The sequence below is a fragment of the Haematobia irritans genome, chromosome 3 (genome assembly GCF_050003625.1).
Source record: "Haematobia irritans isolate KBUSLIRL chromosome 3, ASM5000362v1, whole genome shotgun sequence".
NCBI classification, from domain to species: Eukaryota; Metazoa; Arthropoda; class Insecta; order Diptera; family Muscidae; genus Haematobia; species Haematobia irritans.
Window position 1 is genome coordinate 15,707,148 of NC_134399.1, and position 25,969 is coordinate 15,733,116.

Sequence of the window (25,969 nt, forward strand, 5' to 3'; positions counted from 1 at the left end):
CAAAATTTTCTTTAGAAATAAAAATTTTGACAAAATTTTCTATAGAAATAAGATTTTGACAAAATTTTCTATAGAAATAAAATGTTGACAAAATTTTCTATAGAAATAAAATTTTGACAAAATTTTCTATAGAAATAAAATTTGACAAAATTTTCTATAGAAATAACATTTTGCAAAATTATCTATAGAAATAACATTATAAGATTTTTTTATAAAAATAAAATTTTAAAAAAATTTTCTATAGAAATAAAATTTTGGCAAAATTTTCAACAAAAATAAAATTTGAACAAAATTTTCTACAGAAATAAAATTTTTAGAAAATTTTCTATAGAAATAAAATTTTGATAAAATTTTCCATAGAAATAAAATTTTAACAAATTTTTCTATAGAAATAAAATTTTGACAAAATTTTCAATGGAAATAAAATTTTGACGAAATTTTCTATAGAAATAAATGTTTGGCAAAATGTTCAATAAAAATAAAATTTTGACAAAATTTTCTATAGAAATAACATTTTGACAAAATTTTCTATAGAAATACAATTTATGATTTTTTTTATAGAAATAAAATTTTGACAAATTTTTCTACAGAAATAAAATTTTAACAAAATTTTCTATAGAAATAAAATTTTAACAAAACTTTCTATAGAAGAATTAAATTTTGACAAAATTTTCTATAAAAATAAAATTTCTATAGAAATAAAATTTTGACAATATTTTCTATAGAAATAAAATTTCGACAAAGTTTTCTATAGAAATATAATTTTAACAAAACTTTATATAGAAGAATTGAATTTTGACAAAATTTTCTATAAAAATAAAATTTCGACAAAGTTTCCTATAGAAATATAATTTTAACAAAACTTTCAGTAGAAGAATTAAATTTTGACAAAATTTTATACAGAAATTAAATTTTGACAAAATATTCTGTAGAAATAAAATTTTGAGAAAATTTTCTAAAAAATTAAATTTTCACAAATTTTTCTATAGAAATAAAACTTTGACACAATCGTCTATAGAAATAAAATTTTGACAAAATTTTCTATAGAAATAAAACTTTGACACAAACTTTTATAGAAATAAAATTTCGACAAAATTTTCCATAGAAACAAAAGTTTGACAAAATTTTCTATAGAAATAAAACTTTGCAAAAATGTTCTATAGAAATAAAATTTTGATAAAATTTTCTATAGAAATAAATTTTGACAAAATTTTCTACAGATATAACATTTTGACAAATATTTCTATAGAAATAAAACTTTGACACAATCTTCCACAGAAATAAAATTTTGGCAAAATTTTCTATAAAAATAAAATCGTGACAAAATTTTCTATAGAAATAAAATTTGGACAAAATTTTCTATTGAAATAAAATTTGGACAAAATTTTCTATTGAAATAAAATTTTTAAATGTTAAAAAAAACTAAAATCAAATTTGGAGTCTAAGGTGGAGGGCATAAACAACGGTCTATGTGGTCAAATTGAGCAGCAATTGGTGGATCATCGATCATATTCTCCTCTTGTCCAGTGAGGGTCTTCAAAGCCTGACATACCATCTTTAACTTTCGACCTAATTTTCAATAATGGAGCTAAATTCGTTTTTTGTCTGCAAACAGGTCACGTTCAAAGTGCAAAATATTCCTCTCCAACTAAGAGGTATTTAAATTGTCTATATATATAGAAATAAAATTTTTTCTATAGAAATAAAATTTTGACAAAATTTTCTATAGAAATAAAATTTTGACAAAATTTTCTATAGAAAAAAAATTTTGACAAAATTTTCTGTAGAAATAATATTTTGAGAAATTTTTTTATAGAAATAAATTTTTGACAAAATTTGTCTATAGAAATAAAATTGTGGCAAAATTTTTTATACAAATAACATTTTAGACAGAAATAAATTTTGAGAAAAATTTCTATGGAAATAAAATTTTGAGAAAATTATCTATAGAAATAAAATTTTAACAATTTTTTTTTAAAGAAATAAATTTTTGACAAAATTTTCTACAGAAGTAAACTTTTGACAAATATTTCTATAGAAATAAAATTTTGACAAAATTTTCTATAGAAATAAAATTTTGACAAAATGTTCTATAGAAATAAAATTTGGACAAAATTTTCTATAGAAATAAAATTTGGACAGAATTTTTTAAAGAAATAAAATTTTGTAAAAATTTTCTCTAGAAATACAATTTTTACAAAATTGTCTATACAAATAAGAGTTGGACAAATATTTCTATAGAAATAAAACTTTGACAACATTTTCTATAGAAATAAAATTTTGACAAAATTTTGTCTTAAGAAATAAAACTTTGACAAAATTTTCTTTAGAAATAAAATTTAACGAAATTTTCTATAGAAATAAAATTTTGACAAAGTTTTCTATAGAAATAAAATTTTGACATAATTTTCTATAGAAATGCAATTTTGATAAAATGTTCTATAAAAATAAAATGTTGACAAAACTTTCGTAGATATGCAATTTTGACTAAATTGTCTATACTACTAAAATTTTGACAAAATTTTCTATAGAAATAAAATTTGACAAAATTTTGTCTAAAGAAATAAAATTTTGACAAAATTTTCTATAGAAATTAAATTTTGACAAAATTTTCTATAGAAATAAAATTTAACGAAATTTTCTATAGAAATAAAATTTTGACAAAATTTTCTATAGAAATAAAATGTTGAGAAAATTTTCTATATAAATGCAATTTTGATCAAATTTTCTATAGAAACATAATTCTGAGAAAATTTTCTATGGAAATAAAATTTTGACAACATTTTCTATAGAAATAAAATTTTGACAAAATTTTCTTTAGAAATAAAAATTTTGACAAAATTTTCAAATAAAAATTAAATTTTGACAAAATTTTCTATAGAAATAAAATTTAACGAAATTTTCTATAGAAATAAAATTTTGACAAAATTTTCTATAGAAATAAAATGTTGAGAAAATTTTCTATATAAATGCAATTTTGATCAAATTTTCTATAGAAACATAATTCTGAGAAAATTTTCTATGGAAATAAAATTTTGACAACATTTTCTATAGAAATAAAATTTTGACAAAATTTTCTTTAGAAATAAAAATTTTGACAAAATTTTCTATAGAAATAAGATTTTGACAAAATTTTCTATAGAAATAAAATGTTGACAAAATTTTCTATAGAAATAAAATTTTGACAAAATTTTCTATAGAAATAAAATTTGACAAAATTTTCTATAGAAATAACATTTTGCAAAATTATCTATAGAAATAACATTATAAGATTTTTTTATAAAAATAAAATTTTAAAAAAATTTTCTATAGAAATAAAATTTTGGCAAAATTTTCAACAAAAATAAAATTTGAACAAAATTTTCTACAGAAATAAAATTTTTAGAAAATTTTCTATAGAAATAAAATTTTGATAAAATTTTCCATAGAAATAAAATTTTAACAAATTTTTCTATAGAAATAAAATTTTGACAAAATTTTCAATGGAAATAAAATTTTGACGAAATTTTCTATAGAAGTAAATGTTTGGCAAAATGTTCAATAAAAATAAAATTTTGACAAAATTTTCTATAGAAATAAAATTTGACAAAATTTTGTCTAAAGAAATAAAATTTTGACAAAATTTTCTATAGAAATTAAATTTTGACAAAATTTTCTATAGAAATAAAATTTAACGAAATTTTCTATAGAAATAAAATTTTGACAAAATTTTCTATAGAAATAAAATGTTGAGAAAATTTTCTATATAAATGCAATTTTGATCAAATTTTCTATAGAAACATAATTCTGAGAAAATTTTCTATGGAAATAAAATTTTGACAACATTTTCTATAGAAATAAAATTTTGACAAAATTTTCTTTAGAAATAAAAATTTTGACAAAATTTTCAAATAAAAATTAAATTTTGACAAAATTTTCTATAGAAATAAAATTTAACGAAATTTTCTATAGAAATAAAATTTTGACAAAATTTTCTATAGAAATAAAATGTTGAGAAAATTTTCTATATAAATGCAATTTTGATCAAATTTTCTATAGAAACATAATTCTGAGAAAATTTTCTATGGAAATAAAATTTTGACAACATTTTCTATAGAAATAAAATTTTGACAAAATTTTCTTTAGAAATAAAAATTTTGACAAAATTTTCTATAGAAATAAGATTTTGACAAAATTTTCTATAGAAATAAAATGTTGACAAAATTTTCTATAGAAATAAAATTTTGACAAAATTTTCTATAGAAATAAAATTTGACAAAATTTTCTATAGAAATAACATTTTGCAAAATTATCTATAGAAATAACATTATAAGATTTTTTTATAAAAATAAAATTTTAAAAAAATTTTCTATAGAAATAAAATTTTGGCAAAATTTTCAACAAAAATAAAATTTGAACAAAATTTTCTACAGAAATAAAATTTTTAGAAAATTTTCTATAGAAATAAAATTTTGATAAAATTTTCCATAGAAATAAAATTTTAACAAATTTTTCTATAGAAATAAAATTTTGACAAAATTTTCAATGGAAATAAAATTTTGACGAAATTTTCTATAGAAGTAAATGTTTGGCAAAATGTTCAATAAAAATAAAATTTTGACAAAATTTTCTATAGAAATAACATTTTGACAAAATTTTCTATAGAAATACAATTTATGATTTTTTTTATAGAAATAAAATTTTGACAAATTTTTCTACAGAAATAAAATTTTAACAAAATTTTCTATAGAAATAAAATTTTAACAAAACTTTCTATAGAAGAATTAAATTTTGACAAAATTTTCTATAAAAATAAAATTTCTATAGAAATAAAATTTTGACAATATTTTCTATAGAAATAAAATTTCGACAAAGTTTTCTATAGAAATATAATTTTAACAAAACTTTATATAGAAGAATTGAATTTTGACAAAATTTTCTATAAAAATAAAATTTCGACAAAGTTTCCTATAGAAATATAATTTTAACAAAACTTTCAGTAGAAGAATTAAATTTTGACAAAATTTTATACAGAAATTAAATTTTGACAAAATATTCTGTAGAAATAAAATTTTGAGAAAATTTTCTAAAAAATTAAATTTTCACAAATTTTTCTATAGAAATAAAACTTTGACACAATCGTCTATAGAAATAAAATTTTGACAAAATTTTCTATAGAAATAAAACTTTGACACAAACTTTTATAGAAATAAAATTTCGACAAAATTTTCCATAGAAACAAAAGTTTGACAAAATTTTCTATAGAAATAAAACTTTGCAAAAATGTTCTATAGAAATAAAATTTTGATAAAATTTTCTATAGAAATAAATTTTGACAAAATTTTCTACAGATATAACATTTTGACAAATATTTCTATAGAAATAAAACTTTGACACAATCTTCCACAGAAATAAAATTTTGGCAAAATTTTCTATAAAAATAAAATCGTGACAAAATTTTCTATAGAAATAAAATTTGGACAAAATTTTCTATTGAAATAAAATTTGGACAAAATTTTCTATTGAAATAAAATTTTTAAATGTTAAAAAAAACTTGACAATAAGTTTTTATGCGCCACACTGTGGAACAGGGTATTATAAGTTAGTGCATATGTTTGCAACACCCAGAAGGAGACGAGACAGACACATGGTGTCTTTAGCAATAATGCTCAGGGTGGGTCCCTGAGTCGATATAACCATGTCCGTCTGTCCGTCCGTCTGTCTGTCTGTGAACACATTTTTGTGATCAAAGTCTAGATCGCAATTTAAGTCCAATCGCCTTCAAATTTGGCACATGTTCCTAATTTGGGTCAGAATAGAACCCTATTGATTTTGGAAGAAATCGGTTCAGATTTAGATATAGCTCCCATATATATCTTTCGCCCGATATTCACTAATATGGACCCAGCAGCCAGAGTTATATACCGATTTGCTTGAAATTTTGTACAAACATAACACTTAGTCGTATAGTCAAGTGTGCGAAATTTGATTGAAATCGGTTCAGATTTAGATATAGCTCCCATATATATTTTTTCCCCGATATGGACTTATATGGCCCCAGAAGCCAGATTTTTGGCCGAATTTGGTTGAAATTTTGCACTAGGAGTAAACTTGGTAGTATAGTCATGTGTGCAAAATTTGATTGAAATCGGCTCAGATTTAGATATAGCTCCCATATATATCTTTCGCCCGATATGGACTAATATGGTCCTAAAAGCCAGAGTTTTGGCCCAATTTGGTTGAAATTTTGCACAAGGAGTAGATTTAGCATTGTAGCTATGCGTGCCAAATTTGGTTGAAATCGATTCAGATTTAGATATAGCTCCCATATATATCTTTCGCCCGAAATGGACTGATATGGACCCAGAAGCCAGAGTTTTATACCGATTGCTTTGAAATTTTGCGCAAGGAGTACAATTGGTAGTATAGTCATGTGTGCCAAATTTCATTGAAATCGGTTCAGATTTAGATATAGCTCCCATATATAGCTTTCGCCCGATTTACACTCATATGACCACAGAGTCCAATTTTTAACTCCGATTTAGTTGAAATTTTGCACAGCGAGTAGAATTAGCATTGTAGCTATGCGTGCCAAATTTGGTTGAAATCGGTTCAGATTTAGATATAGCTCCCATATATATGTTTTTCTGATTTCGACAAAAATGGTCAAAATACCAACATTTTCCTTGTAAAATCGCCACTGCTTAGTCGAAAAGTTGTAAAAATGACTCAAATTTTCCTAAACTTCTAATACATATATATCGAGCGATAAATCATAAATAAACTTTTGCGAAGTTTCCTTAAAATTGCTTCAGATTTAAATGTTTCCCATATATTTGTACTAAAATTGTGTTCCACCCTTGTGCATTAGCCAACTTAAATTTTGAGTCTATAGATTTTGTTGAAGTCTATCAAATTCTGTCCAGATCGAGTGATATTTAAATGTATGTATTTGGGACAAACCTTTATATATAGCACCCAACACATTTGACGGATGTGATATGGTGTCGAAAATTTAGATCTACAAAGTGGTGCAGGGTATAATATAGTCGGCCCCGCCCGACTTTAGACTTTCCTTACTTGTTATACCCTCCATCATAGGATGGGGGTATATTAACTTTGTCATTCCGTTTGTAACACATCGAAATATTGCTCTAAGACCCCATAAAGTATATATATTCTGGGTCGTGGTGAAATTCTGAGTCGATCTAAGCATGTCCGTCCGTCCGTCCGTCCGTCCGTCCGTCCGTCCGTCCGTCCGTCCGTCCGTCCGTCCGTCCGTCTGTTGAAATCACGCTAACTTCCGAACGAAACAAGCTATCGACTTGAAACTTGGCACAAGTAGTTGTTATCGATGTAGGTCGGATGGTATTGAAAATGGGCCATATCGGTCCACTTTTACGTATAGCCCCCATATAAAGGGACCCTCAGATTTGGCTTGTGGAGCCTCTAACAGAAGCATATTTCATCCGATCCGGCTGAAATTTGGTACATGGTGTTATTATATGGTCTCTAACAACCATGCTAAAATTGGTCCACATCGGTCCATAATTATATATAGCCCCCATATAAACCGATCCCCAGATTTGACTTGCGGAGCCAAAAAGAGAAGCAAATTTCATCCGATCTGGCTGCAATTTGGTACATGGTGTTTGTATATGGTCTCTAACAACCACGCAAAAATTGGTCCACATCGGTCCTTAATTATATATAGCCCCCATATAAACCGATCCCCAGATTTGGCTTGTGGAGCCTCTAAGAGAGGCACAGTTCATCCGATCCGGCTGAAATTTGGTACATGGTGTTGGTATATGGTCTCTAACAATCATGCAAAAATTGGTCCACATCGGTCCATAATTATATATAGCCCCCATATAAACCGATCCCCAGATTTGGCTTGCGGAGCCTCAAAGAGAAGCAAATTTCATCCGATCCGGCTGAAATTTTGTACATGGTGTTGGTATATGGTCTCTAACAACCATGCAAAAATTGGTCCACATCGGTCCATAATTATATATAGACCCATATAAACCGATCTCCAGATTTGGCTTGCGAAGCCTCAAAGAGAAGCAAATTTCATCCAATCCGGTTGTAATTTGGAACATGGTGTTAGTATATGATCTTTAACAAGCGTGCCAGAATTGGTCCATATCGGTCCATAATTATATATAGCCCCCATATAAAACGTTCTCCAGATTTGACCTCTCTGACCTCTTGGAGGAGCAAAATTCATCCGATCCGGTTCAAATTGGGAACGTGTGTCGTTAACAACCATACCAAAATTGGTCCAATCACACAAAAATTGGTCCATATCGGTTCATAATCATGGTTGCCACTAGAGCCAAAAATAGTCTATCAAAATTTTATTTCTATAGAAAATTTTGTCAAAATTTTATTTCTATAGAAAATTTTGTCAAAATTTTGTTTCTATAGAAAATTTTGTCAAAATTTTATTTCTAGAGAAAATTTTGTTAAAATTTTATTCGGTTCATAATAAAATTTTCATCATTGTCGAAATTTTATTTCTATAGAAAATTTTGTTCAAATTTTATTCGGTTCATAATCATGGTTGCCACTCGAGCCAAAAATAATCTACCAAGATTTTATTTCTATAGAAAAATTTGTCAAAAGTTTATTTCTATAGAAAATTTTGTGAAAATTTTATTTCTATAGAAAATTTTGTTAAAATTTTATCTCTTTACTTTGTCAAACTGAATTATATACGTATTGGATCGATCTTTTTGATTTAATATATACCACGTATGGACTTACATACAATTTAGAAGATGGTGTTAGGAGGTTTTAAGATACCTTGCCATCGGCAAGCGTTACCGCAACTTAAGTAATTCGATTGTGGATGGCAGTGTTTAGAAGAAGTTTCTACGCAATCCATGATGGAGGGTACATAAGCTTCGGCCTGGCCGAACTTACGGCCTATACTTGTTTTTTTTTTTAATTTGGTAGATTTTTTGTAAATATTTCTTCAAGATTTGGTAGAATATTTTTGGCACGAGTGGCAAGCGTTATCTAGACCCCGCAATTTTGTCTGATTTTCCTGAAATTCGAAATCAAGAGGTGCGATAGATACATAAAGACATGAGCTAAATTGGGTTTACATCGGTAAGGGTTTGATATAATCCTCGTTTAAATTCTTGAGGGGCTAGAAGGCGCCCCGATCATCCACATTAAAGAAAATCTTATACGATATGTTTAAGATTTTTCTAAGACTCCAACAAAAATGTTTTTTTTTAATCCAGAATATGGATGTAGTCTCCATATGTAGAAATTTTAAATTTAATTTCGAGAAACGTACTTTTGAACAGAGTGATCGGTCATCAAATCCGTCATAAATGTTATATAATTTCAAGTAATCCAATACGACGGAAAAGTTATAAAGAAATCAATTACATGTGTTTCATGGGATTTGGTATTTAAGATTCGGTTCGTTCAAATTTAAGACCTGACTTAATTTTTATTTATTTTTTTATTATAATCCAAAAGTAAAATAAAGTCAAATTTTTGAATCAATTTAGATTTGTTCGAAGAGGCTAACTTTGGCATGAATTATGGCTGTTTAAAATATCGACAAAGCCATCACACAATGAATGAAAGTGGCTCAGCGGTATTTTTGTCCAGTCACCATAAAGTGTCGCTTTTGAGATGATCGTATTTTTAAGTGGCAATCTTAATCTTTAAGGTTGCCATTAATCTAAACTTATTTTAATGTGATACCCCTCAAATGCTTAAGGAAAGTCCTCTTGGCTTTCCACTTTACCCCCCTGTTTAGTGAAAAAAATTTGTTTTTGTTTTATTTTTTTTAGTTGTTGCTACCTAATGCATTTTCAATTAAAAGTTTCAATTTCTTTATTTTTTTTTCATGGGATTAAATCTTCACCTTTTTGATTGACTTTTCATTTCCATAGTTACTTACTTTTCAGTTATTAATATTTACACTGAGGTAGCCTCCAAATGGAAGCCTTTCAAATAAATCAACTTTTTGCCACCTTTGAATCCCAACAAATTGCTAGAAATCCTTAGGTTAGAACAAAGGTTAAAAAATTGCAAAGGCAAAAAAAAAAGGAGAATTTCATCCAAAGGAAAAATAAAATATGAAAGCAAAAACTGGAACCAATATATTTTTCCAATCACTTTTAATTGAAATCGATTTTTTTTCAATGCAATTTTAAAATAATGAAAAATTCGAATAATCACAAAAAAAAAACAAAATTGAAATGAAAATTGAAAAGAAAATGAACTGAAAAATAAAAAACGACCGGATGAAACAAATCAATGGGAAAATTAATCAAGTTATCCTTAGCATGCAAAAATCTCATATTGAATCTAATTTTTTGTATATTAATTGCTTTTCTTAAAGCAAAAATATTTTGCCTTAAGAGAATTAAAGTATTTAGCAAGTGTTAATATTTAACAGCCTTTGCTAAGATCTTCAGCCATATGGTTGTGCTTTTGCTAGTCTTCAAATACAAAAGAATTTGAATGTAAATTTTAATATAATCCAAATCATGAGTAGATTCTTTTCTTGATTGACAACTTTGTTTATGCCAGACTAAAATACTTATGTGCAAAAAACGCTAGAAAAAAATTTCTAAATCTACCCTTATAATGTAAATTCTTTTGACAAGCTATCTGTTAGTTTATTTTGAACATGAGCATAAGATTAAATTCTTGTAAATGCTAATATCCAAATACTCAGACATACATAAATGATTAGTTATTCCACAAAAGAAATCGCAGACAGCTTTCTATCTTAAATTGATTATGAAAATTTGCCCTCAAAATTTGCATTAAATTCTAACAGGAAAATTTATATATCTGCCTTCCATTTTTCCAGCAGGGCTGATGTCTGCACAAACTACCAAATTTTATGCATTTCACACAACTTGAGAGGTAATATAAACTCATAGTTTTCGTAGGTATTCGAAAACTCACTAACACATTTGACCAAGAAGACTATGTCATGAGACACATAATTTTATTGACCCCAAATCAAAATTGTATTTCTATAGAAAAGTGTATTCCTATAGAAAACTTTGTCAACATTTTATTTTGTCAAAATTTTCTTTCTGTGGAAAATGTTATCAAAATTTTATTTTTTTTTAAATTTTGAGAAAATTTTCTATAGAAAGAAAATTTTCTATAGAAATAAAATTTTGAGAAAATTTTCTCAAAATCGTATATCTGTAGAAAATTTTCTCAAAATTTTATTTCTACAGAAAATTTTCTCAAAAGTTTTTTTCTATAGAAAATTTTCTTAAAAGTTTATTTCTATAAAAAATTTTCTCAAAATTAAAAAAAAAACAAAAATTTCTCAAAATTTTATTTTTCTAAGACTATACAAATAAAATTTTCTCAAAATTTTATTTCTATAGAAAATTTTCTCAAAATTTTATTTCTATAGAAAAATTTCTCAAAATTTTATTTCTATAGAAAATTTTCTCAAAATTAAAAAAAGAAAAAACAAGTAAGGAAAGTCTAAAGTCGGGCGGGGCCGACTATATTATACCCTGCACCACTTCGTAGATCTAGATTTTCGATACCATATCACATCCGTTAAATGTGTTGGGGGCTATATATAAAGGTTTGTCCCAAATACATACATTTAAATATCACTCGATCTGGACAGAATTTGATAGACTTCTACAAAATCTATAGACTCAAAATTTAAGTCGACAAATGCACTAGGGTGGAACACAATGTTAGTAAAAACAAGTATATACAGCACTAAGTTCGGCCGGGCCGAATCTTAAATACCCAGCACCATGAACCAAATATTAGGGTTTCCTTTGAAATTTCAGGAGGGCTTGAGGACTTGAGGATACTTCCCGAAGATAAATTTAAAGATTTCACCTATGAGCACTGTATCAGATTCTGGATTTATAAGAACCATTTTTGTTTGAGTTTTAGAGGAATCATTAACATCTCTTGTAAGTGTGCAAGAAAATTATAAAATAACGTCTTGATTTGAAATCTTAAATCTGTAGAAGTAAAATCTGGAAATTTTACATTGAGTTTCAAGCAATTTTCATGATCAGTGCGCCTTCTACACCCTCAAGAAGTGAAGTCGGTCTATATGGAGGCATTACCAAATGGGCCGATAAAAACTTAATCCGATACACGTTTTTGTGTGCCTAAAATACCAGAATATTTACAATTTCAGGCAAATCAGATAAAAACTACGGTTTCTAGAAACCCAAGGAGTTAAATCGGGAGATCGTTCTTATGAGGGCTATACTAAAATATGGACCGATACTCGCCGTTTTCGGCACACCTCTTTATGACCCGAAAATACCTCTAGATTTCCAATTTCAGGTAAATTGAATAAAAACTGCGGTTTCTATAAGCCCAAGAAATAAAATCGGGAGGTCGTTTTATATGGGGACCATACCAAAACATGGACCGATACTCACAATTTTTGACACACGTATTTGTGGTCCTACAATACCTCTAGATTTCCAATTTCAGGCAAATTGAATAAAAACTGCGGTTTCTATAAGCCCAAGAAATAAAATCGGGAGGTCGTTTTATATGGGGACCATACCAAAACATGGACCGATACTCACAATTTTTGGCACACGTATTTGTGGTCCTACAATACCTCTTGATTTCCAATTTCAGGTAAATTGAATAAAAACTGCGGTTTCTATAAGCCCAAGAAGTAAAATCGGGAGATCGGTCTATATGGGGGCTATACCAAAACATGGACCGATACTCACCATTTTTGGCACACCTCTTTATGGTCATAAAATACCTCTAGATTTCAAATTTCAGGCAAATTGGATAAAAACTACGATTTCTATAAGCCCAAGGCCCCAAATCGGGAGGTCGGTTTATATGGGGACTATATCAAAACCTTGACCGATATAGCCCATCTTCGAACTTGACCTGCCTGCAGACAAAAGACGAGTTTGTGCAAAATTTCAACAAGATTGCTTCATTATTGAAGACTGTAGCGTGATTACAACAGACAGACAGACATCCAGACAGACAGACGGACAGACGGACATGGTCATATCGTCTTAGAATTTCTCCCTGATCAAGAATATATATACCTTATATAGTCGGAAATCGATATTTCGATGTGTTACAAACGGAATGACAAACTTATTATACCCCCGTCATCATTCTATGGTGGTGGGTATAAAAATATGGGAAAAATTTAAATCTGAAGCAATTTTAAGGAAAGTTTGCAAAAGTTTATTTATGATTTATCGCTCGATATACATGTATTAGAAGTTTAGGAAAATTAGAGTCATTTTTACAACTTTTCGACTAAGCAGTGGCGATTTTACAAGGAAAATTTTGGTATTTTGACCATTTTTGTCGAAATCAGAAAAACATATATATGGGAGCTATATCTAAATCTGAACCGATTTCAACCAAATTTGGCACGCATAGCTACAATACTAATTCTACTTCCTGTGCTAAATTTCAACAAAATCGGAGTTAAAAATTGGCATCTGTGGTCATATGAGTGTAAATCGGGCGAAAGCTATATATGGGAGCTATATCCAAATCTTAACCGATTTCAACCAAATTTGGCACGCATAGCTACAAGGCTAATTCTACTCCATGTGCAAAATTTCAACAAAATCGGAGTTAAAAATTGGCCTCTGTGGTCATATGAGTGTAAATCGGGCGAAAGCTATATATGGGAGATATATCTAAATCTGAACCGATTTCATCCAAATGTGGCACGCATAGCAACAATGCTAATTCTATTCCCTGTGCAAAATTTCAACAAAATCGGAGTTAAAAATTGGCCTCTGTGGTCATATGAGTGTAATTCGGGCGAAAGCTATATATGGGAGCTATATCTAAATCTAAACCGATTTCAACCAAATTTGGCACGCATAGCTACAATGCTAACTCTACTCTCTGTGCAAAATTTCAACTAAATCGGAGCAAAAAATTGGCCTCTGTGGTCATATGAGTGTAAATCGGGCGAAAGCTATATATGGGAGCTATATCTAAATCTGAACCGATTTCAATCAAATTTGGCACGCATAGCTACAATGCTAATTCTACTCGCTGTGCGAAATTTCAACCAAATTGAGGTAAAACTCTGGCTTCTGGGACCGTATTAGTCCATATCGGGCGAAATATATATATGAGAGCTATATCTAAATCTGAACCAAAAATCAATAGGGATCTATTCTGAGCCGAAACACATACTTGTGCCAAATTTCAAGTCGATTGGACTAAAACTGCGACCTAGACTTTGATTACAAAAATGTGTTCACGGACAGACGGACAGACGGACATCGCTATATCGACTCAGGAGCCCACCCTGAGCATTTTTGCCAAAGACACCATGTGTCTATCTCGTCTCCTTCTGGGTGTTGCAAACATATGCACTAACTTATAATACCACAGTGTGGAGCAGGGTATAATAATATGGTACAATTTTTTAAAATTTGTCGAAAAATGTGCTAAATCCATGTTAGAAAAATTGCAACGTTTTGAAAATATTTGAGGTCAAATGTTTCAGGCGAGAATGAAATTGCTTTAAAAATCATAACAAATTATAACAATTATTTACTTGGTAAAATATGAGAAAATTTTTCAATTCACATCTAAAACTCTGAATTCGGATAACACTATAAGAAGTGGTGCAAATTCAGTGCAACGACTGTTGAAATGGTGGACAACGGTCATATGACAAGCCCATGTCAAATTCATCGTATCTGCGACAATTTTCAGTTCACCTTTGACAACGCTTTTCTTGATGGGCTGGGATGTAGGGCTAAAACGATAGCCATCCAGCCAAATATAAAGCTATCACAGTATGAAAATACCTTGGCGTTATTTTGGACAGGAAGCTGAACTTTAAGCTTAATATTGAAGAAAGAGCGAGGAAAGCAACGGTAGCTTTATACTCGTGCAAAAAGGCAATAGGGAAAAAGTGGGGACTAAAACCAAAAATTGTACATTGGCTATACACGGCAGTGGTTAGACCTATAATGCTATATGGTGTTGTAGTCTGGTGGCCGGCACTTCACCAGCTGACAAGTTTAGACAAAGTTCTGCTTACAGCGTTTTTGTGTATCTCAGGCGCATTCAGCAAGACAGGAACAAATTCCCTTAATGTCATACTGCATCTATTGCCTTTAGACATTTTGGCCAAACAGTTAGCTGCAATAACGGCTATGCGGTTGCGCGAGCTAACACTGTGGTCGGAAAAAAGTTACGGTCACAGTTCGGTCCTCAAAATAATGCCTGTTGTGCCTAACGTAGTGGATTACACTTTGGCGAGACCACTTTTCGACAAAAAGCTTAAGACTCTAATTCCCAACAGTGAGGCGTGGTGTACACGGACCCCGGGGAATAAAAGATATATCGATTTCTACACTGATGGCTCCAAATTGGATGGCCAAGTGGGTTTCGGAGTATATTCTAAAGATCTGGAACTTCGAATAGCGAAAAGATTACCTGATCACTGTAGTGTTTTTCAGGCTGAAATATTAGCAATAAGAGAAGTGGTGAATTGGTTGAGAAGTAATGCTCCAAGCAATATTGGCATTAATATATACTCAGACAGTCAACCTGCAATAAAATCCTTGGACTCTGTGTTCATCAACTCGAAAAGGGCCATCGACTGCCGCAAACCTCTCAACGAGATGGCTGAGCAGTACAATATTCACCTAATATGGATGCCTGGACATAGGAACATACCGGGGAACTGCGAAGCAGATGTGCTAGCAAGGCTAGGAACTACCTTACATATTCCAGGGGAACTAGAATCTGTTGGTGTGCCTCTGGCTACCTGTAAGCTCTTACTGCGTGAGAAGGCTGTCATGATGGCAAATGGGAGAATTGCAAGGGCTTTAACGACACCAAGCAAATATGGCCCCATTTAAACTTAAACCGCACACTAGATATGCTAGTGTTCTCGAGACGCCAGCTATCACTCCAGATATCTGCTCTAACGGGTCGCTGCCTGCTAGGTGATTTTGCAAAAACTATTGGCACGAAGTATAATGACTATTGTATGAGCTGTCATGATACGGAGGAAAAAGAATCAATAAACACCTCTTGTGTGAGTGTCCTACATTTTGTGTAAGGCGTAAGCAAATTTTAGGGGCATATACCTTCAGATTACTGGCGGACCTGGAAAACGTTAACTTAAGAAGTCTGCTAATGTTTTTGGAACAATCTGGTTGGTTCAACAAAGAAAAATAATCGAGAAGGTTCAGCGGTTAAAACTAGAAGTGCCCATATGTAATAGGTACTTTTAGTTATTGTGGTATCACAATGGTCTGAATAGTCTAAGTAAGCCTGAATCTTAATCGGGCTGCCACTTTAACCTAACCTAACCTAACCATCACAGTATGATGCTTGAATTCAAATAACTTTATTTCTGAATGAAATAGATCAAAACAAGTATATACGGCCGTAAGTTCGGCCAGGCCGAAGCTTATGTACCCTCCATCATTGATTGCGTAGAAACTTCTTCTAAACACTGCCATCCACAATCGAATTACTTAAGTTGCGGTAACGCTTGCCGATGGCAAGGTATCTTAAAACCTCCTAACACCATTTTCTAAATTGTATGTAAGTCCATACGTGGTATATATTAAATCAAAAAAGATCGATCCATTACGTATATAATTCAGTTTGACAAAGTAGACATAAAATTTTGACAAAATTTTCTACAGAAATAAAATTTTAACAAAATTTTTTATAGAAATAAAATTTTCACAAAATTTTCTATAGAAATAAAAATTTTGACAAAATATTCTATAAAAAGAAAATTTTGACAAAATTTTCTATAGAAATAAGATCTTGGTAGATTATTTGTGGCACGTGTGGCAACCATGATTATGAACCGAATAAAATTTGAACAAAATTTTCTATAGAAATAAAATTTTGACAAAATTTTCTATAGAAATAAAATATTGACAAAATTTTCTATAGAAATAAAATTTTGGTAGATTATTTTTGGCTCTAGTGGCAACCATGATTAAGAACCGATAAGGACCAATTTTTGTGTGATTGGACCAATTTTGGTATGGTTGTTAGCGACCATATACTAACACGACGTTCCTAATTTGAACCGCATCGGATGAATTTTGCTCCTCCAAGAGGCTCCGGAGGTCAAATCTGGAGAACGTTTTATATGGGGGCTATATATAATTATGGACCGATATGGACAAATCCTGGCACGGTTGTTAAAGATCATATACTAACACCATGTTCCAAATTACAACCGGCTTGGATGAAATTTGCTTCTCTTGGAGACTTCGCAAGCCAAATCTGGGGATCGGTTTATATGGGGGCTATATATAATTATGAACCGATGCGGACCAATTTTTGCATGGTTGTTAGAGACTATATACCAACATCATGTACCAAATTTCAGCCGGATCGGATGAAATTGTCTTCTCTTTGAGGCTCCACAAGCCAAATCTGGGGATCGGTTTATATGGGGGCTATATATAATTATGGACCGATGTGGACCAATTTTTGCATGGTTGTTAGAGAGCATATACAAACACCATGTACCAAATTTCAGCCGGATCGGATGAAATTTGCTTCTGTTTTAGGCTCCGCAAGCCAAATCTGGGGATCGGTTTATATGGGGGCTATATATAATTATAGACCGATGTGGACCAATTTTTGCATGGTTGTTAGAGACCATATACCAACATCATGTACCAAATTGCAGCCGGATCGGATGAAATATGCTTCTGTTAGAGGCTCCACAAGCCAAATCTGAGGGTCCCTTTATATGGGGGCTATACGTAAAAGTGGACGGATATGACCCATTTTCAATACCATCTGACCTACATCGATAACAACTACTTGTGCCAAGTTTCAAGTCGATAGCTTGTTTCGTTCGGAAGTTAGCGTGATTTCAACAGACGGACGGACGGACATGCTTAGATCGACTCAGAATTTCACCACGACCCAGAATATATATACTTTATGGGGTCTTAGAGCAATATTTCGATGTGTTACAAACGGAATGACAAAGTTAATATACCCCCATCCTATGATGGAGGGTATAATGATTGTGTAAGCTTGTAAACAATAAAAGGAACTCTCACTGGAATAAATCTAGCAGCTGCTGGAAAAGCATTTTGGAAATTATAGTAAGCTGAACGTCTGTTGCGATACATTTGAGTCATACAGAAATTAGCTAATAAACAATTTTCCATAAATAGCTAAATTACAATATTTTTTCTTTGGAATCCCCTGGACAACTTCCTCAGTTCCCCTCCTCAATTAAAATAGGTTTGAAACTTTGATTCCCTTAAATTTTGCTTTCTTTTCTGTTTAATTGAAATTCATTTCGCAACAAATTTCAAGGCAGTTGTTCCAGTTTGTACAACATTAAGTGCCCTTTGCTATTCTATACGGATTTCATTAACTCTGTACAAGCCTTTTGAGGCAATGCAATACGATGTTTTACTTTATTAAATAAAATGCGAGCATAAAACAAGTATATACGGCCGTAAGTTCGGCCAGGCCGAAGCTTATGTACCCTCCATCATGGATTGCGTAGAAACTTTTTCTAAACACTGCCATCCACAATCGAATTACTTAAGTTGCGGTAACGCTTGCCGATGGCAAGGTATCTTAAAACCTCCTAACACCATCTTCTAAATTGTATGTAAGTCCATACGTGGTATATATTAAATCAAAAAAGATCGATCCAATACGTATATAATTCAGTTTGACAAAGTAGACATAAAATTTTGACAAAATTTTCTACAGAAATAAAATTTTAACAAAATTTTCTATAGAAATAGACTTTTGACAAAATATTCTTTAGAAATAAAATCTTGGTAGATTATTTTTGGCTCGAGTGGCAACCATGATTATGAACCGAATAAAATTTGAACAAAATTTTCTATAGAAATAAAATTTTGACAATGATGAAAATTTTATTGTGAACCGAATAAAATTTTAACAAAATTTTCTCTAGAAATAAAATTTTGACAAAATTTTCTATAGAAATAAAATTTTGACAAAATTTTCTATATAAATAAAATTTTGGTAGATTAATTTTGGCTCTAGTGGCAACCATGGTTATGAACCGATATGGACCAATTTTTGAGTGATTGGACCAATTGTTGTATGGTTGTTAGCGACTATATACTGACACCACGTTCCTAATTTGAACCGGATCGGATGAATTTTGCTCCTCCAAGAGGCTCCGGAGGTCAAATCTGGAGAACGTTTTATATGGGGGCTATATATAATTATGGACCGATATGGACCAATTCTGGCACGGTTGTTAAAGATCATATACTAACACCATGTTCAAAATTACAACCGGATTGGGTGAAATTTGCTTCTCTTGGAGACTTCGCAAGCCAAATCTGGGGATCGGCTTATATGGGGGCTATATATAATTATGAACCGATGTGGACCAATTTTTGCATGGTTATTAGAGACCATATAACAATACCAAGTACCAAATTTCAGCCGGATCGGATGCAATTTGCTTCTCTTTGGGGCTTCGCAAGCCAAATCTGGAGATCGGTTTATATGGGGTCCATATATAATTATGGACCGATGTGGACCAATTTTTGCATGGTTATTAGAGACCATATACCAACATCATGTACCAAATTTCAGCCGGATCGGATGAAATTTGCTTCTCTTTGAGGCTCCGCAAGCCAAATCTGGGGATCGGTTTATATGGGGGCTATATATAATTATGGACCGATGTGCACCAATTTTTGCATGATTGTTAGAGACCATCTACCAACACCATGTACCAAATTTCAGCCGGATCGGGTGAAATATGCTTCTCTTAGAGGCTCCACAAGCCAAATCTGGGGATCGGTTTATATGGGGGCTATATATAATTATGGACCGATGTGGACCAATTTTTGCACGATTGTTAGAGACCATCTACCAACACCATGTACCAAATTTCAGCAGGATCGGATGAAATATGCTCCTCTTAGAGGCTCCACAAGCCAAATCTGGGGATCGGTTTATATGGGGGCTATATATAATTATGGACCGATGTGGACCAATTTTTGCATGATTGTTAGAGACCATCTACCAACACCATGTACCAAATTTCAGCCGGATCGGATGAAATATGCTTCTCTTAGAGGCTCCACAAGCCAAATCTGGGGATCGGTTTATATGGGGGCTATATATAATTATGGACCGATGTGGACCAATTTTTGCACGATTGTTAGAGACCATCTACCAACACCATGTACCAAATTTCAGCAGGATCGGATGAAATATGCTCCTCTTAGAGGCTCCACAAGCCAAATCTGGGGATCGGTTTATATGGGGGCTATATATAATTATGGACCGATGTGGACCAATTTTTGCATGATTGTTAGAGACCATCTACCAACACCATGTACCAAATTTCAGCCGGATCGGATGAAATATGCTTCTCTTAGAGGCTCCACAAGCCAAATCTGGGGATCGGTTTATATGGGGGCTATATATAATTATGGACCGATGTGGACCAATTTTTGCATGGTTGTTATAGACCATATACCAACACCATATACCAAATTTCAGCCGGATCGGATGAAATATGCTTCTGTTAGAGGCTCCACAAGCCAAATCTGAGGGTCCCTTTATATGGGGGCTATACGTAAAAGTGGACCGATATGGCCCATTTTCAATACCATCCGACCTACATCGATAACAACTACTTGTGCCAAGTTTCAAGTCGATAGCTTGTTTCGTTCGGAAGTTAGCGTGATTTCAACAGACGGACGGACGGACGGACGGACGGACGGACGGACGGACGGACGGACGGACGGACGGACATGCTTAGATCGACTCAGAATTTCACCACGACCCAGAATATATATACTTTATGGGGTCTTAGAGCAATATTTCGATGTGTTACAAACGGAATGACAAAGTTAATATACCCCCATCCTATGATGGAGGGTATAAAAAAAAATAATTAATTAATTTGTATATCATTAATCTACCTACAGCTTGGATGTTCTAATTAAATAATTACAACGAGTGAGTGGCCTTCAGGCTTGTTGGCATTGCATACCTCCGAGATTGCATTCCAGAGGCTGCATTATTTGCTGGCCTACTTATCGTGGAGGACGTGCATATTTTGCAACAATTTACATGTGAGATATGCACATCATTTTAAGTTATCACTCGACGAATTTCATTTTATTGTATGCTCGTTAATAATTTTCTCTACTCAAATAATTAATTTTTAAATAATACGAGTATTGCCAAAAACCCCAAGGCCTTCCCATATGTATGAAAATGGCAATTGTTTTTTTCTGGTATAATGGCATGTGAGGTTTTTTATTGCAAAAAAAAAAAAAAACTACATTCAATGAAGGTAGCCTTTTATTTTGGCAAGGATGAATCTGTTGTTGATAATATAGCCTCATATGAATTTCAGTAAAATCTGAAAATTTATTTAATAAAGATGGCAAAATGATAATAATAAAACAAATAGTAAATTCTAAAGTGGGGGAGACGGTACCAAAATTTTCGGTACCCTCTCAACTCCATCAAATTTAAATTTAATAATTTATCACAATGGGACGAATAGTCTAAGTAAGCCTGAATCTTTATCGGGCTGCCACTTTAACCTTAACCTTTAACACCATCAAATTTATAGGGAGCTGTGTAAAGATCTAAATTGGAATATACGTTTATTTAAATTTAATTCGATTTTGACAACATTTTTGATACTTCTACAAATTATATACAATTAAAATTTAATTCGGCTAACGCCTTGGGAAGGAACACTAAATGTGACACGTTTTACTTTTTTGTGACACTTGTTTATCATACTGTGACCCTTTTGAAATGCGATCACACATTTTATACATTTCGATCATAAATACCGTTAAGATTACAGATATTATTGGATTTTTACTAAATAAAAACTTTTCCCCTCTTATCATAGCATTATCAGTGTGTACCGATACCCCCTAAAAGTTTACAAGGGAAATTTTCTATAGTATATAAACCTGGCTAAACTTCCGAATATTACATTTCAAAGAATGATTTTCAACTAAATGGAGATAATTTTATGGTAAGTGGTATGGTATGACAAGTATATACGGCCGTAAGTTCGGCCAGGTCGAATCTTATGTACCCTCCACCATGGATTGCGTAGAAACTTCTACGAAAGACTGCCATCCACAATCGAATTAATTGAGTTGTGGTATCTTAAAACTTCTTAACATCGTTTTCTAAATTGTGAGTTAGTCCATACGTGGTATATATTAGACAAAAAATGTATGTATAGGGGAGTCTACAAATAATTACGAATCGATATGGACTTTTTGCACGATACATAGAGAGCCAGAATTGAAATATGGGGGTCGCTTATATGGGGGCTATATACAATTATGAACTTGATATGGACCAATTTTTGTGTGATTAGGGATCGATTTATCTGAAGGCTATAATAACTATAGACCGATATGGACCTAGTTAGGCATGGTTGTTAAGGGCCATATACTAGCACAATGTACCAAGAGGCTCCAAAACCAAATCTCGGGATCGGTTTATATGGGGCCTATATGTGATTATGGACTGATATGGACCACTTTTCGCATGGTTGTTAAATATCATATACTAACACCACGTACCAAATTTCAACCAGATCGGATGAATTTTGCTTTTCTAAAAGGCACCGAAGATCAAATCTGCAGATCGGTTTATATGGGGGGTATATATAATTATGGACTAATATGAACCAATTCCTGCATGGTTATTGTATACCATATACTAACACCACGTACCAAATTACAACCGGATCGGATGAAAATTGCTTCTCTATGAGGTTCCGCAAGCCAAATCTTGGGATCGGTTCTTATGGACCGATATGGACCAATTTTTGCGTGGTTGTTAGAGACTACATATTAACAAAATTTTCTATAGAAATAAATTTGGACAAAATTTTCTATAGAAATAAAATTTGGACAAAATTTTTTATAGAAATTAATATTTGACAAAATTTTCTATAGAAATAAAATTTTGACCAAATTTTCTATAGAAATAAAATTTTGACAATATTTTCTATAAAAATATAATGTTTTCCAGAGAAATAAAATTTGGACAAAATTTTCTATAGAAATGACATTTGGACAAAATTTTCTATAGAAATAAAATGTGGACAAAATCTATATATATAAAATTCAAATTATGTTTGTTTATTTGTTTGTTTGTTTGTTTATTTATTTGTATGTTCCGGGTTGGCGCAAAAACGGCTGAACCGATTTACTTGAAACTTTCAGAGATCGTGGGGGGCACTCATGTGCTGAAAATAGGGTACCTCATTTTTTGACATATGGTCGCGGAGAGGAACCTCCCCTTTGTCCGACTTTTTGAAAATTAGACCAAAGTTGACCGATTTGCTTGAAATTTTCATTGAAGATTGGTGTTGGCATCTAGACAAAGATCCGCTACTTTTTATTTCGATATTTGGCGGCGGAGGGGGGCCTCCCCTTTGTTCGACTTTTTTAAAGTACTGTGAAAAAACTAAAATTCTCTAAATTATCTGAGATTTACAGAAAACATGTGGTGAGGTTATGGAATTAATATGGGGTACCTGATGATTTCATATGTGGATGGGGAGGGGGACCTCCCCCTTGCCCTACTTTTTGAAACTTGGAACAAAATTATGCGATTTACTTGAAATTTTCATTGAATGTTGGGGTTGGCATCTATACAAAAATCCGCTACATTATTTTTCGGTATTTGGTCGGGGAGGGGGACCTCCCTTTTGCCGATTTTTTTTTTTTTTTTTGAAAGTACAAACAAAACTAAACTCCCCAGACTGAAATTTTACGGAAAAAACGGGTTATGAAATTTATACCAGGTTCCTGATTTTTTAATAAAAATAAAAGGGCATAGGGAGACATCCGCTTCTCTTAAGTACATACAGAGAAACAATTAAACTTTACCGAGTTACTTGAGGACTGGGGAGAGGTTACGATATTAATAGTTGATACCTGATTTTGTGATATTTGGACGGAAGAGAGGCCGCCCCTTTAGGCTTATAATTTGTTTGACATTTTTTGGGACGTTTACAAAAGATACGCTACATCACTTTTCGATATTTGGTCGGGGAGGATGTCCTCCTCTAAAACTGCAAAAAAAAAATTAAGTTTTCTTGAAATTTACAAAAGCAGTGGGGGAACGTTATGAACGAAGAGGCAACCTTCCTTGCCCCACACTTGAAGGAAAGTTTTAAGAATTTTCTGGGAAGGTTAGGGGTGCTATTCACTACGGTGTTTGTCGATATTGTATCGGGGAAAGTGACGTCCCTTTAAAACAATGGAGCAAAATTTAAACATCGCCGATCTACTTGAAATTTACAGGGAACGTGGGAGGAGGTGATTAAATTTATACATGATTTTTAAATTGGTATATGATTTTTCGATATCTGGTTGGGGAAGGGAAAATTGAAATAAACTTTGTCGATTTACTTCGATAGAATTTATAGGGACCATTGAGTAGTTGCGAAATTAATATAGGGTACGTGATAGTCCGATATCAGGTCGGAGTGGTGCGAAGGTGGGGAGAGGGTGCCCTTTTGTCCGTTTTTTTTTCTTAAATTGAAAGTAGAGGGTTGTCCATAAATGGGAACTCGGTACATAATTTTATGATTTTTGCACAGGCTTCTGCCAGACTTCTTTTTAGTAAAGAACTTAAATTTACATGAAATTGGTAGCCAACGTAGAGGGTACATCATTTTCCAACATTTTAACAAATGTTAATGTGGTAAAATTTTTTACTACGTTTGCTTTTTCCGATTTATTGGATAATATAGTGCTTAATTTTCAGATTTGTTGAGGAAAAGGATACCTTTCCTTGACAAACCACACTTAAAATTCACAAGAAATATAGAAGATTGTCCAACTACTTGAATACAGAACATTATTAAAAAAATTTGGAGGAAAGGGTACACCCTCTCCCGCCGTATTTGTACCTATAAACGAAAAATCAAGTAGTCCGATTTGTTTAAAAGAATTCAAATCTTTTCGAATTTGTTTTCAGCACGAAGGATATAGTTGACTAAGTTAACGCATAATGTTCCTCCAAACACGCTTCGGAAGGCGCAGCGAAGCGGGCCGGGTTACGCTAGTTTTCTATAAAAATAAAATTTGGACAAAATTTTCTATAGAACTTAATATTTTACAAAATTTTCTATAGAAATTAATATTTGGACAAAATTTTCTATAGAAATAAAATTTGGACAAAATTTTCTATAGAAATTAATATTTGACAAAAAATTTTATAGAAATAAAATTTTGACAAAATTCTCTACAGTAATAAAATTTAGACAAAATTTTCTATAGAAATAAATTTAGACAAAATTTTCTGTAGAAATAAAATTTATACAAAATTTTCTATAGAAATGAAATTTGGACAAAATTTTTAATAGAAATAAAATTCCGACACAATTTTCTATAGAAATAAACGTTTGACAAATTTTTCAATAAAAATCAAATTTTTACAAAATTTTCTATAGAAATAAAATGTATACAAAATTTTCTATAGAAATAAAATTTATACAAAAATTTCTATAGAAATGAAATTTGGTCAAAATTTTCTATAGAAATGAAATTTGGACAAAATTTCTATAGAAATGAAATTTGGACAAAATTTTCTATAGAAATGAAATTTGGACAAAATTTTCTATAGAAATTAATATTTGACAAAATTTTACATAGAAATAAAATTTTGTCAAAATTTTCTATAGAAATAAAATTTATTCAAAATTTTCTATAGAAATACAATTTTGACAAAATTTTCTATAAAAATAAAATTTGGACAATATTTTCTATAGAAATAAAATTTGGACAAAATTTTCTACAGAAACAAAATTTTGACAAAATTCTCTACAGAAATAAAATTTGGACAAAATTTTCTATAGAAATAAAATTTAGACAACATTTTCTATAGAACTTAATATTTGACAAAATTTTCTATAGAAGTAAAATTGTGACAAATTTTTCTATAGAAATTATTTAATTTATTC

At 31.1% G+C, this 25,969-nt stretch overlaps 1 protein-coding gene across 1 annotated transcript in view; it reads right to left on the reverse strand.

Annotated features, from left to right (window-relative positions):
- Window positions 1-9,927: 9,927 nt before the first annotated feature.
- The window catches only part of LOC142230770 (uncharacterized), a 32,408-nt gene continuing 16,366 nt past the window's right edge, over window positions 9,928-25,969 (reverse strand). Inside the window, exon 6 of the mRNA XM_075301398.1 lies at window positions 9,928-10,012. Coding sequence (XP_075157513.1) covers window positions 9,928-10,012 — 85 coding nt within the window. The remainder of the gene's footprint in view (window positions 10,013-25,969) is intronic.